Source organism: Myxocyprinus asiaticus, chromosome 1 (assembly GCF_019703515.2).
Source record: "Myxocyprinus asiaticus isolate MX2 ecotype Aquarium Trade chromosome 1, UBuf_Myxa_2, whole genome shotgun sequence".
Taxonomy (NCBI): domain Eukaryota; kingdom Metazoa; phylum Chordata; class Actinopteri; order Cypriniformes; family Catostomidae; genus Myxocyprinus; species Myxocyprinus asiaticus.
The window spans coordinates 38756085-38772855 of NC_059344.1; the positions used below are offsets into that span (position 1 = coordinate 38756085).

At 38.2% G+C, this 16771-nt stretch overlaps 1 protein-coding gene across 1 annotated transcript; it reads right to left on the minus strand.

Moving 5' to 3' along the window:
- Window positions 1–78: 78 nt before the first annotated feature.
- On the minus strand, window positions 79–16401 carry wdr97 (WD repeat domain 97). The gene is made up of 22 exons (XM_051696220.1): window positions 16160–16401; window positions 14212–14550; window positions 13737–13987; window positions 13433–13551; window positions 12261–12960; window positions 11506–11654; window positions 11152–11388; window positions 10803–10893; window positions 10555–10687; window positions 10231–10292; window positions 10091–10154; window positions 9863–10018; window positions 9578–9724; window positions 7757–7882; window positions 6673–6828; window positions 6267–6467; window positions 5945–6136; window positions 5579–5700; window positions 5245–5413; window positions 4792–4961; window positions 3500–3561; window positions 79–3283 (listed from the first exon to the last, which is right to left on the minus strand). The coding sequence occupies exons 1-22, from the start codon at window positions 16298–16300 to the stop codon at window positions 3099–3101; spliced, it is 3972 nt and encodes a 1323-aa protein (XP_051552180.1). The 5' UTR covers window positions 16301–16401; the 3' UTR covers window positions 79–3098.
- Between the last annotated feature and the right edge of the window lie 370 nt (window positions 16402–16771).

Consider the following 16771-nt stretch of genomic DNA (forward strand, 5'->3'; position numbering starts at 1 on the left):
CTTAACAATTTATCATTACCACTATAAAAAAAAATGTAGGTTTCTTCTCTGTATGTATGCGTTCTGCACATATGTCCAGAAAGAAGTGTCTATGTGGTAAGTTGTTTTTGGAGCATTGAAGATTTAAGGGGGATTTGAGCAAGTGTGGCACAAGCCATGGTAGACAGGAACTAGAAGCCCTGACAGAGAGAACAAAGGCAAATTTCTGTTTCCACCATAATTGCCCAGAAGAGAGTTTATTGAACTCACACCCCTATTATTATGGCATGTTTTCGCAATGAAAACTGGCATTAAATGTGCTGTATTTTTTTTCTTATGGAATGGTATACAGAAAATTTTCCTTCACCCGGAAAGATATCTCACTGGTTTCTGTGACGGCACTAGACTGTGTAAACAGCAAACAAAAATGTGATCATGGGCCGCAGACACATTCTTTGATCAGCCAGTCAGAAGATTTTGATGTGCTTTCTGGCTGTTAATCATTTTGCACATTCTAGTGTAGTAGTTGAAGTGGAACATTCAGGTTTAATGGCATATTCAGATTCATAACAGTTGTCAGCTGTGGTTGCTAATTTGCTACTGTTGTGCTTTACAACCATGAGAAGACACTGCTGTTCTACTGTTTGGTGAAGGGGTCCTAATTCAACAACTCAGTCTCATGGAAGTTCCAGAATGGCTTAAATCATCTCTCTCATGTTGACAGAGCTTCTCTCCCCTTGCAAAAACTAGCAACAATGGAAGATGTGGTCCCAATGCTTGTGCAGGTCATCCTGCAGCAACAACAACTAAATGAACAACTGAAGAAAAGTCTGGACCACACCAATAAGCCCACCAGCCACCTCTTTTAACAACTATGCAGCTTAAAAGGCTAAAATATGATCTTGGTTGGGCAGCTCAGCAGTTTCACGCCTGGACTTGCAATCCCCAAATGCCAATACGTGTTCACATGAGTCAGCTTAATCGTATAGTGCAAAGATGGTTAAATCCCTCAGAGACTAGAGGGAATAGAAGAGAAGGTAGTTGTGGATAAGTTCCTCCGCTCACCAAGAGTTAGCAAAAAGCAACCTTAGACCATAGGACAAATTATTGTGGCTGTGGAGTTGGCCAAGACACTGCTCTATCAGAACATCAGAGTGGATAACGGGAGCAATGCATGGCGAAGGGGCCAGATTTACAGGCTGCAGTATTGAGTCGAAATGAGAGGCCGATTCCCACCAACCTAGCAGCACCAACCATCAAGATCTGGTTGGCAAGTTGCTCCATTCATAATGAACAGCCATCTCATTCCCTAGTTTGGGACGTAAGGGTTGAGCGACAACGTGTCAGTGCTCTTCTGGATTCAGGTAGCACTGTCAATCTGGCACAGCCTTTTCTCATAGCAGCCTCCATACCAACGACTCACACCCAATCAATCACATGCATGCACAAAAACATCATCCACTGGTGTCCTTGAGGATTGCTGGCCCACCAGGAGAACGGGCAGTCAATGTGGGGGTGGTCCGAAAACTACCTTTCCCTCTCCCCCTGGGCCAACACTGCCAGGATTCAAGGAACTGTATGACTCGGTGCTGCACAAGAAGAGTTCTACAAAAGGTAGCTACCATCAGAGAAAGAAAAAAGATCTCTTGCCGCCACCCTGCACTTATGGTTAAGAAGAGCAAGTGAGAAGGTGAGGAAAATATTTGGTTCAAAGTTCGTCATGCTTCTATGACAGTTAAATGTTTTTACGACATTCATGACTATGTGAAAGAGAAACACAAACTAGTGTTAATATGTGCAGATGTATTTATGTGAGCTTAGTGATGAGCCTAGAAGAACCTATAATTACAGCTTGAACATTCAACACTAGTGAATGACATTCTTCTTGTGGAATAGGACAGTTTATGATACATGAGAAATGGTGTAATCCATGGACCTTTTAAAATTACTTAGTGAAACAGAGATTTTTGTTTTAAGCAACATTTATCCATTTAACCCTATATATAAGGGATTTATCAGTGCATTTTGATGACAGATTAACAGCATTCAACCTTGTTTTTAATCAATAACTAGTAGTTTGAAAAAAGAATGGTTCATATTACAAAATCAAAGGCATAATCTACAAGATATACTGTATGTACCGAAAAATAGATATCTTTTTGTCAACTCTTCCCGTGGATGCGCAAGTTAACATAAGGAGTAGAGAGTTATTTTATGTGATTCACTACTATTCTACATGAAAACACTGTATATAACCGACATGCAAAAGAATAATCATAATTAGATGAGAATTATTTGTCACTAGTAAGATAATTTGTAATGCACACGCAACAGAAAAGCACAGACTAGCAAACAATCTTAGCTGCAGTCATATATAATAGGAGAGCTTCTCGACATTTTGTGAATCTAAAAAATGAAAGTGTCCTGTATATGTCCTGTATATTTGGTAGGAAAATAATTATCGTCTTGGCCCAGCTGTAATTCTGCATTGTGCAATGCCGATTGTTAATGTATTTATCTGGCATTGATAGCTCAACAATATACGTATAAAAAAAAACTTTGCACTTAATTTTAATTTAAATCTCTTTAAAGGTGAAAAAGTCTTGTTTATCTGGGTCATTAATGTATTTCCATTCTAATTATATATCTGTAATATGTTCTCCATATTATTTTAGCCTCAACGTGTTTTACATACTGTTAAAATCCAAGGTATGTGCACAAGTTACAAAAGCACTTATACAATGTGCCAGTATGGGTTGTGGGTTACTGCAACTGTGTTCTTACCAATTAACAAGCGTTGCAATGGAGACTGATTGCTTTTCAAGCATTCTCTGTGTCGATTCATGTTAACACAAACCAATATGTTGCAAAACTCAAATTGTTTGGATTAAATATACTGAAAGGCTTCAAGATTATAAAGGATTGGTTTCTAGACATTCACTTTAGAAACAAAGTTGACTACAATACATTGCTGACCACACAAATTACAAATTGATTGTGTTTGAGTGATGCAATTATTGAAAAATTTCACAGATTTGTGTCATTTGATGCATCGAGTCTTGTAAGTAATCTTTTAATGCTTTCAAGTAATTTTTTTTATATATATAAATAATTGGGTCTTATCTGTAAAACTGTACATAAGAGTGTTCCAGGAAGAAGTATCTGTGTGGTGGGTTTTTTTTGAAGTTGCGATAATCCAAGGAAAGGGGGAATGAAGAAAGTGTGACATGAGCCATTGGTAGAGAGAGGAACCGTGTAAACCCCATCAACAGTGGTTGATATGGTAATGGTGGCATCAAAAGTCCTGTTGATATATAAGGAAGAAGCTTAGCATAGGCAAAATTACATTATACAATAGTACTCTCAGAACAAAAATGCATTATATAGTTAAAGAATAATGTTCTCATTGTTTCTTTGAGAGGAATATTAAAGACATCCTTAACATCTTTTAAGTGAAACAGATGTAAGTAAAAACAATTACAGTGTGATTGCTTAAAGGGTGCTTTAAATGTACTCTAACCTTGAGGCTCTCGTATCCTAGACATACTGTATGTCTCTCCTAGACGTTGTATAGGCTTCAGTCTAAACAAAAGCACAGAGATGTTTCGGAACTAGTGTTCATTTTAGGCCCAGCATTTCTTTTGAATTTGGAGGTTTTTCTTTGGTTATTGCAATGTCTGCATACAATTATATAGTCCATTCCCTCAAGCACCAATGATATCAACAAAAATAGCACATTCATAAGAAGTTGGTAGTGTACATGGCTTGTATGCAGTGAATTAGAATAACAGAAATATGGAAACACTCCTTTTATATGCTTAGAAAATATTATTCTTGTCAAGATTTGGATGTACGCTATGTTAAATTATAGGGAATGTACTGTAAGTGTTATTAATAATATTATTAATAATTTTCATCTACTGACACACAAATCATGGCTAGTATGATTGTATTGGATTCTTAACAATTAAATTAATTTACTGAAGCACGAAAAATTAAACCACAAATATTTTAAAATTAAAATTACATAATATTAGCAAAATAACAAAATCATATCAAATCCAAACATTTTATCTTCTCCAATTTCTTTACAAATTATATCATAAATACAATTGTAAATATAAACATAATAATAATAATAATTGAAAAATAAACCATGACCTCTAGAAAGTTTAACACAAATTTCTTCAGTTTTTGTTTCATAAATCCAAAACAACAGTGATTGTCAGGGACATAATTTCATGTTCCACTATATGTTTGAAGTGTGGACATTAGCTTCAATACCACCTGCTGCTGGAATCGACAGACTGCAAAAGTGCAAATGCAGGAACTGAGTTTGGACTTTGTGCTGAAAACAGACTATTTTTCACATGAAAATAGCAAATTGTGCTTTGCACCACTTCATTTACATACAGTACACCCACTGTTTGCATGCATACACCCACAGATAGCGCAAACACTCCCACTCACGGCCAATTACGCTTTGCACTGGCATGAAAGCTGCACTTAGAATTAGCGCTCTCAAAAAATTGGATAAAACATAGCGCACGGTCATTGCACATAGTGCTGTGCTTTGCGCTCTCACGAAAATAGAGCCAAGTATAATTCAATTTTGAGATGGTTGCGAAGATCAGACAGCTAATATTTTAACCCTATACAAACTAAAGCAGAGGCCACAGTCTCATCTTACTCCACAAAACAGAATTCCATTTTAGGATTTAAATTTCAGATTAAGATACATTGGCTAAAAATATTAAATAGACAAAACCAATGGGTGTCCCTTTAATCTTTCTATGTATCAGAGTGACATACCTGTTCAAGCTAGAAGGCACCAAGACAGTGTCTTTCCTGCCCTCTGGTGGAGGTGGTGCTGGTCGAGCTTGTTTTCCTCTTTGCACAGAGCAAAAATATTTGAGCACCTCCACAGGAGTGATGACACTTTTTATTCTTTCACCTTGCAGGAATACTGACCCACTGTGCACCTGTGAAACACAGTACATCTCAACAAGCAAAAATATGCAAGACAATGTGACCATTTCTGAATGTCTGCTCAAATCCCATTTTTCTGAGGTTGTTCACATGACCTTATCAATGTGGCCTATATCTGAAACTAGTCTGAACAGGTGATACTCCTAATTATTGGTTTGAATTGGTGCTGATGCACTGTTTTTGGGTTAACACCTTATTTACACTCATTCACTATCCTAAAGCCTTTGCTCTTTCCAAAAAGCTCTTTTCCCTTGCTATTTGATCTCTGCTTCTCACCTTGTACTTTCCTGTCCAGGTAAGCAACCAGTGGAAGGCCATGTCTCGAAGGCTGTGGTGCTGGTCAGGCTGATTCTTTGTCAGCGAGTTCCAGGGCTCTAATTCTGGACATAACCACAGTTCAGCTTCATCCACACCCAAACGCTGCAACACACACAGCACTAAACCCCTGGCAGAGAAAGAACAAGGGAACAATGAATCCTTACAAACAGTATTTCACTGAGATATTTTGTATACAGTAGAAGAGGGCCTGGCATATATCCAATGGAATATAAAGCTGGAGTGCAAACACTGTACTGTATATTGAGCTGTGTAAATGTGCATTATTCCTTACTGTAGGTCAACTTCTTTATCTGCTAATACGGCGAGTAGCTCCACAATGGTATCAGAGCTGTCAGGACTCAGATACAGCATCAAATTCAACAGATCACCAACCAAATGTTGTTCCTCCAATGACTGCAGAATACATATGCATATTCACATCTTTTTATATCGAAAATACATGCAGTGTTTGCAAAGAAACCACTTCAATGTTCTGTATTCAGTATAAAACACTGATTCAGATGTTGTTACAAAATGTATATTCAATAAATTTAAGCAGCATTAATTATTGGTCCCAAAGTTAATGAAAACTTGTGATAATGCTACTGGCTTCGCTTAAGACTGCCTGCATTTAATGCATTACAACAATTTTATTTACCATATTTTTGTGAATGCTGTTTTGCAGGCAAACCAGCAATCCTTTGCTGAGTGATTCTTTGTCTAACACCTCCTGCTGTACTAGCATGAGTAATGCATTCAGGATGCTGTGCTTCTCAGCCATGCTGCAACAGGCCATGAAGTCCAACAAATGCATACAAAATTCCTTGGGGCTTAGAGATCCTGAAATACTCTGCAAAAATGGAATACGCTGGAAATTGATATTCATTGTTTATGTACATGTGTTTGCTTGTATATTTTACTATAAGAGCATGTATGAATGGAATTGTTCCTTTGCTAGTTTGTGTTTGCATTAATTTTACACTCAAATCAGGAAACATCTTCTGAAACCACAGCTCATCCATAAACGGCAGAAGGAACTCTGGTAGATGTTTGGAGGGGGATTGAGGGGGCTGTTTAGGTGGAGAGGGCGAGGGTGGGGCAGGAGTAGGAGAAGATGATGCAGGAGAGGGAGGAGCCAGAGGGGGTGTAGGACGCTTTATGGGGGGAAGAGGTTTTGGTGCCTGTGAAGAGATGAGATATTGTAAATTGTAATTAATAAAAACTAAATATATGAAATTAGTCTATTCCTTTCTTGAGACCCCTCAATTCAAATTCAGTGAAGCTGCAAATTCATCACGGTCAATCATCATATCACCAACCAAATTTTACATGAATGCGTGACACGGTGTTAACAATTACTATAATGAACAGAAAACACAAACACACCCTAAAAGGGTATATGACTTTCTCTGACACTGGTGCAGGTGGAACAGGACTCTCCTTCTCAGGGGGAGTCTTTATGATTGGTGTAAGATTTTGCATTTTAGGCTCTTCCTCCTCCTCCTCTTCATTATACAAGAGTTGCATGTCATCTGGTTTGCTCTACTTATAACAAGCAAATAAAAAATTATCACAATTATACCTTGATTTTTTTGTTGTCTTTTATTTCCTCTCTGCATACATTGAATATGCAAAAAACATGGCATTTTAGGTTGCTTGAAACAAATAAAGAGATCTTAATTTTGAGAATCAATAAAATCACCTGAAAATTATTTCGATGGTAGATCTGATACATTCAACAAATGAATCTTGACACAAAGCACTTAAAGGAATGTTCTTGGTTCATTACAAGTTAAGCTCAATCAACAGCATTTGTGGCAATGTTGATTTCCACAAAAATTAATTTCGACTCGTCCCTCCTTTTCTTTAAAAAAAAAAAAAGAGCAAAAATCGAGGTTACAGTGAGGCACTTACAATGGAAGTGAATGTGTCCAATTTTTGGAGGGTTTAAAGGCAGAAATGTGAAGCTTATAATTTTATAAAACCACTTGCATTAATTCTTCTGTTAAAACTCATGTATTATTTGAGCTGTTAAGTTGTTTATATAATAATTTTTACAGTCGTTTTAGGGTTTGTTGACATTACATCGTCATGGTTACGAAGTTGTAAAATTGGCTATAACTTTACACAGAAAAGATTTGTAAGTGATTTTATCACACTAAAATGCATATCCTTTATGTCTTGTGGCTATTGTGCCTTGTGAGTATTTTAATGTTTAAAAATTAGCCCCATTCACTTCCATTGTGAGTGCCTTACTGTAACCTCGATTTTTGCTTTTTTTTTTTTTTTTAAAGAAAAGGAGGAACGAGCCAAAATTAATTTATGTGTTAACATTATGCCACAAATGCTGTCGATTGAGCTTAACTTGTATTGAGCCCGGAACATTCCTTTAATGTAAGGCTTTAAAAATACCTACTAGGTTTTCATGGTTTTAATTAAGGATATTTAAATAAGGAAATAACTCTCTCACCTCTCCTATGTCATGCCCTAAGTCATGGCATAATCTCCAACATTTTGTGGGTATGACATTCTCCACCTTGATATCAGGCCATAGTTGTCCTACCACCACAGAGTTGGGAATGAAACCTAGTGGGACCTGTGTGGAGAGCATGATCACGCTAATAACCCTGTCTAGATACATATAATTGGTAAGCATGTAAAATGAATAAATAATTTTTTTTTAAAAATATAATAATTATTACAGCAACAAAAAACGATATAAAAAAAGATCAAATTACTTAAAGTTTTTTATTTAGATTTATAAACAAACAACTTGCATGTATTTAATACTTATTCTCTAACCCAAGGGTCTTCAACAGGGGGTCCGCGACCCCCAGGGGACCCGTGGTGGTACTGCAGGGGGTCTGCAAATTATTATTTGATCCACCATTGACATTAGTAATAATCACTCACTTGCGGAGTAAATGAATTTTAGTCTATTGACATGATGAAGTCCTTCGCAGCTGAATGCCAAATTTTAAAGTGTGACTAAACAACGCTTGCCAGCAGAAGCGTGCAACCCGGACAAACCCTTCACGCTCCCATGCTCATCACGAGCCGCTCAATGCGTGACACACATCAGGTTTAGCAGTGCTGCAGTGGAGGGTCATGTGAGTAAACGCATCTGCTTTGCGTTGGTCGCACCGTGCGGTTGAGCAGATGAGAGCCTACAGTTTCTTTTATTATTAGTTGCTTTTTGCTTTCAGAAGAATAACTTACTTGCCTGGTGTAAACGAATAGTTACCGCTGAGATTATCAAATTGGCATACACGGTCGTTAACATTCCACACACACAAGATGGTGACTCTCAAATCAACATAAATCAAGGTGCACTCAGTCATTGTTTTCCTCATTACAAATTTTTACTCAATGAAATGAACAGTAATTTTTAAATATTTGTATAAAATAGATCACTCACATCAGATGAAGACTCCATTTTATTAACCATATAAAATTTGTTTTATTCTGCATGGACAGGGTCTGTCTGTTTTTCTGTCTGTCTGTCTGTCTGTCTGTCAGTCTATCTATCTGTCTGTCTTTTTCCTTTGTTTTTGGAGGAGGTTTGGCACAGGGATTAACAAGGAAATGTAAAAATATCACTTCATGTCAAAAATGTTGCAGACACCTGCTGTACACCCTGGTGAAAAGACCAACTAATACCAGCTTAAGCTGATTGGCTGGTTTTAGCTGTTCACCCAGCCTAGCCAGGCTGGTAAATTAGCTGGTTTCAGAGGGAGGTTTGAACACTTTTTAGCTGGTCAGATTGGGAGACCAGTTAGCCTCCCAGCTTAAACCAGCTTGGCCAGACTGGCAGACTAGCTAAGACCAGCCTGACCAGCCAAGACCACTCTGACCAGCTAAGACCAACCTGACCAATCAAGACCACTCTGACCAGCTAAGACCAACCTGACCAGCTAAGACCATCCTGACCAACTAAGACCACCCTGACCAGCCTGTCCTGCTAAGATCAGCATGACCAGCCTGAGCAGCTAAAAAAGTGTTCAAAACCCCTTTAAAACCAGCTTGACCAGCTATGACCAGGCATAAGCTGGTTGGCTGGTTTTAGCTGGTCGTTTCAGCAGGGCAGCATTTAATGGTTATTTCAATGGCTTTGTAATGTAAATATCATGAAGTATGTACATACAATAATATCGTAGCCTATCATAAAGGTTTTAATAGGCATAAAACGCAACACTCAATTTTATACAATATGTAACGGGGGTCCAGGCTCCGTCTCTCTACCCACCAAGGGGTCCTTGGCCTGAAAATGGTTGAAGACCCCTGCTCTAACCTGTTTGTTAGGGGAATTGTGTCTCTTGGCTAAGCTGTGGTTGGGGAAGAAGCCCTCTGTGAAGGAAGGAGGGGTCAGGGGATGAAGCTCAGGAAGTTGAGGTGGAAATAGTTCAGCATACACATCAAACATGTCTTCCTCTGGAATCTAGATGAATTTGTGATGTAGAATCATTAGTTATCTATAACACAGTTATAATATATATATATATTAATGAAATATTATGTGAATAGCAGTACACTTGTGAAAAAGACAGGGTTGATGACTGTAGCTATATTATCATACATTTCTATCAGGGGGTTGCCTGTAAATTAGACGCATGTACTGGTTGAAAGCCTCTTGTTTCGTTTGGACGGTGGCTGTTTTTCTCCTTCTGCACTCAACCGCTCCTTTCTGCAGGGATTCCAGATCTTTATGTTTTGCCATCAGTGCCCCAATGTCCTTTAAGGCAAACATATGTATGAGTTCTGGCATTAATACACACCCACACAAACACACTAATTCAACACTTACTGGATCTTTTTTTCTCTCTAGCCTGTCAGGACTGTCCTCTTCAGCACCTTTACAACTCTCTGCCCTAGAGTCAAATGTTAAAGCTAAAGTAAAGATATGGGTGTGTATTAAGGTATATATTTATTTATGTAGCAAGTTACCTGCATTTGTGGCTCTTTGTTGGGATCCAGGACTTGGGTAGTTCAGAGTCTTTTTTACATTTCTAAGAGTGGGTAATAAAATGAATACATTCAAAGTGAATGACAAAATTTGGTTTGAAATGAGTCAGTGTAATAACTATTCATTACAGCTACTACATCCTCTATTCTGCAGTAGTGCTGAAGGTACACACCACTGTTTTTCAACATCAATGTGACTGTTTACAATTGAACATTAAGACCCTGACCTCTCAGAGAATGTAAGACTAAAAGAAATGCTATTGTGTATTAATGTAATGCCGTTTGATAACACAATGTAAGTTGTACTTGTAGCCTGCTGTCCTGAGGCAGTAGTTGTGCGCAGGGGATTCTGTAGAGGTCCCCAGTGATTCCTAATAGCAGGCCTCCACTCTCTTCACAGTATGCCAAACACTCAGGCTCTATATTCAGCTCAAGAATACTGAAACAAAATGTACAGTTTGTGCAGTGATATTAAATTTTAAAAACATACACAATATACACAACTTATGTAATAGACACAAAAAAAAAAAAGAAAAAGTAATGCCAGTCCAGACCTGAGAAGTTGATTTTCCTTATCCCAGATCTGTACGGTCCCATTTTGGCTGCTCAAAGCAAACACACTCAGCTGAGGACATGCACAAAGCCCTGGTGACACAGAAACACTGTTTATTATACAAAAAGGGTCAAAGTGTGAAACAGTGCACTTTGGTTAATTTGCTGAATTTATTGAGGTCTTAAATGGGTTTGTAAAACAGACCCACTATGTGTGTTTGCTGAGTGTGTTTTATACTGTACATGTAAGAGTATAATAACCTACATGCCTTTTGTGCTATTGGATATCTAATAACAGCTGATGTAATTCACTTGTAGGTGGAGTTTACATTAGGCACCACATTCTCTAACCTGTGATTTTGATATAAGGGTCTTCTTTGAAAGGGTGGTCATATCGGCTCTGCTTCTCTAAGTTGTATTGCACCAGGCTATAGGTATAATTTTCAGGTTCTTGTAAGGCGAGGGTTAGTTGGGTTCCCATCAGTGCCATCAAAAGAGGAGGCAGATCACAGAAAACACTGAAATGGAGACTTAAACAGTGCTGAGCAGATGGGAACACTCGCCACACCAACACAGCTTCATCTTTGCCTGAAACACATTGCCATCATCATCATGCTCAGTGAGTGATCTGTTTGCATATTAGAGTTCAGTCTATTTATGTTGTTGAGTGTGTGAAGAAGAGTGTATGTATGTGCATGCGTGCACCTGCAGTCAGTAGGTAGCCACTGTCAGGGTATGCCTGTATGCTGGTGATGTCTTGATTGTTGTGAGCAGGGGTTCTGTACTGGACTTTTCCTGAACACACATTCAACACAGACACACAACCACCACAATGTCCCAGTATAACCAGAAACCTAAGACACATATAAACAGAGAAAAACCATAATTAATAGACAGAAAAATGTAACCACACTGCAACAAACCTATACACATCATGTTTATCTGCTACAATTTAAAACACTCTACATCCTATAGCCAGGTTCCTACAATCCCAGCTCATACTCTGGTTAGTTAGTTAGTTAGTTATTTAGTTAGTTAGATTGTTAGCTGGTTATTAAGTGATTGGTTATTTAGTAGTTGGTTAGTTAGAGGTTGTAAGCTAGTGGTTGGTTAGCTAGTTAGTGGCTGGATGTTTAGCTGCTTATTTAGTGGTTGGTTAGTTAGTAGTTGGTTAGTTAGTTAATAGTTAGTTAGTTAGTTAGTTAGTTAATAGTTGGTTTGCTATTTAGTTAATAGTTGGTTTGCTATTTAGTGGATAGTCAGTCAGTATGTTAGTTAGTTAGTTAGTTGTTGGATGGTTAGCTGCTTATTGAGGAGTTGTTTAGTTAGTAGTTGGTTGGTTAGTTAGTTAGTAGTTGGTTTGCTAGTTAGTGATTTAGCTACTGGTAACCACCTGGAATCAACAAATACCTGCAGCACACACCACACACACATACTGTATGTTTTCCACAAATACTTACCTGTTTTTTACATCATGTAGAAGTTTAATCTTTTTTGGCCTCTGTGGTCTTTGCATTTGCATGGTTTTCCATTCTTCCTGTGCACTTTGTGTATCTGTAATGTGATTGTATAACACCATGCAGGATACCTTGCCTATATTTGCCTCCACTTTCCCATTTTTCCATTCCCATTGCTCTATCCCATCCCACTTATCTAGTATTGTTACTGGATTTGTCAGTGTACTAGCAGTAGTTACCACCCCGTCTTCAGTGAGGACTAATAAAATCTCTTTAGGCACACAATAATCAGCACACCTCACTCTTTGCTTGGCTTTGAATCTTGTGAGTACTGCACCCGTCTGTGCCACAACAACTGTGACACCACTGTTTCCATGGATACAAAGTACAAAAGCTGGAAAGGAAGGGGGATTTGGTGGGGCCAAGATTTGGCGGACGGGACCTCCCAGGGCCCCTCCCAAACTGCAGTGTAGATTGTAGAGGCAGTTGAAGGTCCAGAAGTCCACACTGTTTGTGGAGTATGAGAAGAACATGCCAGCACTGTCTGGGCCACCCATGGCCAGGGGAGATGCATATCCGTTAGGAATAGATATGGTCTGGAGCTGGTCTCCAACTTCGAGCCTCCAGCTTCTCAATGTACCATCAAGAGAAGATGAAAATAACAAGCCAGAGACAGGACACAGAACTAGAGAGGTGACAAGAGCTGGAAAAAAGACACAAACAGATACAACTATACAAACTGTGAACTCCCAGAATGATTGTACCAGGGTCCACCATTAATGTGATACAAACTTGATCCATTAAACAGCCAGCGGACTGAGGGAGGTCCTATGACCTGCTTGATAACACAAATTATTACACAGCTCTATCCAGAATAATTTATTCGGTTGATTCTGGTTAATCAAAACATTCTGCGGGCAATTGTTTTTTAAATGATCGCTAAACTGTATAACTGACATTGTCCCAGGCAACCTCTATGTATTTCTGTATAGCTGTGCTAGTTTCATGTCTCTCACAAATCAATATTTCATCTCCATTTAAATATTAAGTAAATAGGTACGGTGTTATAAGCTGGTAATTATTGCAAAATAAACCCAAATAAAGGGTTATACAAGTCTGAGTTTATTTCGCAATAATGACCATCTGACTGTACATTATTTCTTAAGTGGTCTGACCCGTGTGTCCCACAAAGGCCATTTGAAGCTCCCAGTCTGGTCCCCACACTCTGATTGTTGTATCTGATGCAGTACCTACAATCTCCCTAATGGGACAGTAGACCAACCCTGTGATTTCCCTGAAAAAAAAAAGAGAACATTTTTCAGTAAAACTAAAGGCTTTACATACACAATTATTTAAATGAATGTTTCTTGAGAGTAGTGAAGAAAAACAGTTTGAAGCACATTCCCTAACTTAACATAAACTGAACTCCTTAAAAATAGGTCTGAATAAAATTTAGTACAAAAAAAACAAAATATAAACCGTAAATGGAGGTTCTTCTTGTGTTCCATAATGCATCCATCTGTAAGATCCACCACAACCACAGCTCCTCCGTATGCTGCAAGTACTCTGGGGCCCTGATGAGCCCTGTTAGGTACCAGTGCTAGCTGCGTAGGAACAATGTGTTTCCCCAAACCCTCCACTACCCGTGTGCGACACAATAGGTGTGTTAGGCACCACACACACACATTTCCCATTCCAGCTGTTACTAGCTCATTAGAATGCTCTAAAACCTGTGACACAGACAGATGGAATTAAAAATAATAATAATAATAATTTATTCACATTCAGTACAGGTAAAAGGTCAGTAAATCCAGCATAGTCAAGTTCCATTGATTGACTGATGAACTGACTATGGTTGTTTACACTACCTACAACATTTAATTCCACTAAGAAAACATTATACCAGGTTTAACTTTATCAAAAGTAATCTGAAAAGTTTTCTTTAAAGCCGCACCTTGCACACCCTCACATCCATGGGCTCCACAGCATGAACAAGGGGTTTCAGTTCTGTATCTACCAGGGTGAGAATGGCCCCAGGCCCCCAGCCAACCAGTCTGCCTGGGAGCTGGGTGGAGGTGATGCCAGCATAATGAATGGTTAGGGATGGGCAAAACGTTGGGTCCCTTAGATGACCATCAGGATGATAGAACTGCACGTTACCGCTACTGTGGAGACTGGCGAAGCCTGCTGCACCCTCGCAACACGTCATATGACACACAGTGTCTTCACAGGAGAGGTGGAGAACATGATAAAGGCCGTGGCTGACAATGCTGGGTTTATCATCATAACTCATCTAAAGAGAGGCAGGATGAAGAACATTAGAAAGACAGAAAGGTGTGAAAGCAAGTGATAGAGTGGTACAAGGAGAAAGTGGGAAAGAGAAGAAGCAAACAAAAGGAAAGAACCAAACAAAAATGACTAGTGGTTCTATGTCCTGTTTTTATAGCCTCTTTGCCTATACGTTATATTAATGGGAGGCATATACAAATTTGTATAAACACACATGCTTAAAAGTGCTGCCAATTTTCCACTGATTTATGAATGATTGGGTACAACAGGGCTAAAGGCACACCTTAAGGAAAAGGTGCTTTTATTCCAGTCACAAAGGGTCAACATAAAAAAAAAAAAATATATATATATATATATATATATATATATATATATATATATATATATATATATATATTATTATTATTATTATTATTTTAATTGAATATTGATGGAGCAACATCATTTGTGTGAGAAAAAAATAAATAACAGGATTTTTTAACATTTATTTTATTAAAATTCTTAAAAAACAAACAAACAAACAAAAAAGGGTGGCGAGGGGGCCTTTTACTTCACACCTGGGGTAAAAGGCCCCCAGGGGGGTTATAGTGATATTGTGTAAATTCAGGAATAATAGTAATAGGGCAAAATTGGTAAACTTATGCAAATTCCTTTGAAAACAGCAGCATGCTTTTTTTTTTTTTTTTTTTTTTTGAGTAACAAATAAAGACAATGCTTATTCTAAATAACCACTTAAGAAAAGGGTGCACCATTTCCTGTTCAATCACATTTGGTATTTCATAACATCTCTAGCATTCTATAAACAAATGAACCTTCATTGTGATTGGATCAGTCAATGTGAGCCCACTTTGAACATTTTTCATAACAAATCTACTCGCCCCACTTAAGAAAAATGTTATGGTGGACTTTAGCTCATGCAACAGGTTTATTTATTTATTTATTTATTTTTACTCCAAATCCTGTCCTTTCACTTATTGGACTGTTATTAAAAAAACATTTTATTTAATCACCTTGAACAAAACTAAAAATGTTATGTATTTTGTCTCATTTCTGAGATTTTCAAGAATGGACGAGCCCCCAGCTGTTAAGCCCTCCCGAGTCTAGGATTGGGGAGGACTAACAGCTACATAAATTTGCAACATTCAAAAAATATGAAATATTAAATCAAATTACCTCAAAATCAAACTTTAGACATTACATGCAATGATCTCATGGACAGGGGCGGAGCCAGGACATTTTCACAGGGCGGGGGCACCCCTGGCCACCCCATAGCTCCACCCTTGCTCATGGAAAAGATTGTATTTATTTTGCACTGCAAAGCGACAAACAGGTGTTTAGGAAAGTGCTGTGGTAGTTTAGTTAGTTTAGTAGTTTGTTACAGTTTTTTTTTTCTTTTTCTTTTTTTCATTTTAATGTTTTGGGAGAAAATTGGCCCCGTTATACCCTATTTGTATTCTGTATATTTCTATTTATTCTCTATATTTATATTGTGTATATTGCACATTATATACACACAAAATGATGTTACTGTTTCAGAACAAGCATCCAAGATTTCACGACTGTGTATGGTGACGTGACAATAATTTGATTATAAACGAGAGGCACTCCCTTACTTTATCCACGCTCTCCTTCCACATTTGACAGCTTTTTTCTCTACGGTCTTTTCCAGCTGGACACTCCACCCGTGCGCTCTCAGTCTTTGTGACCCCGCGGCTTTCACTGGGATGAGTCAAGACATCCACGGTACCTCTCATTCCTCTCGGAGTTGTTGCACGATCGGATACGTTTTTTCAGTAGACTTTTATATAGCGATATAGTTTATATATTGCTCAGAGAACAACATGTGGTATTTTAATCCAATCATCATACTGGTAACGAAAAAGCTGCCTACACCACTAGAAAGTCATTTTCAGAGAGCCGTCTGAGTAGAGCTATTGGGCAACAGTAACCATGGAGAAAACGACAGTCAACAGATTATCCTCAACTGCCCTTTGATTCTATTGTTGGCAACGCTGGACATCATCAAAGTCTTACGACCTGAAAAAAGCGTTGCGTTGGTATGAGCGTTTTCAAGGAGGGTAGTAAATAGACTAAAATGTTCAAAAGCAAACATTGCCAAATGAAAACGGACCACTTATAAGGAATTTTCAAAGGGAGGATTTAATTAAACAAACAGCCTTTATTATGATCATCCCAGCCATCCATTTTCTTTAGCCGCTTATCCT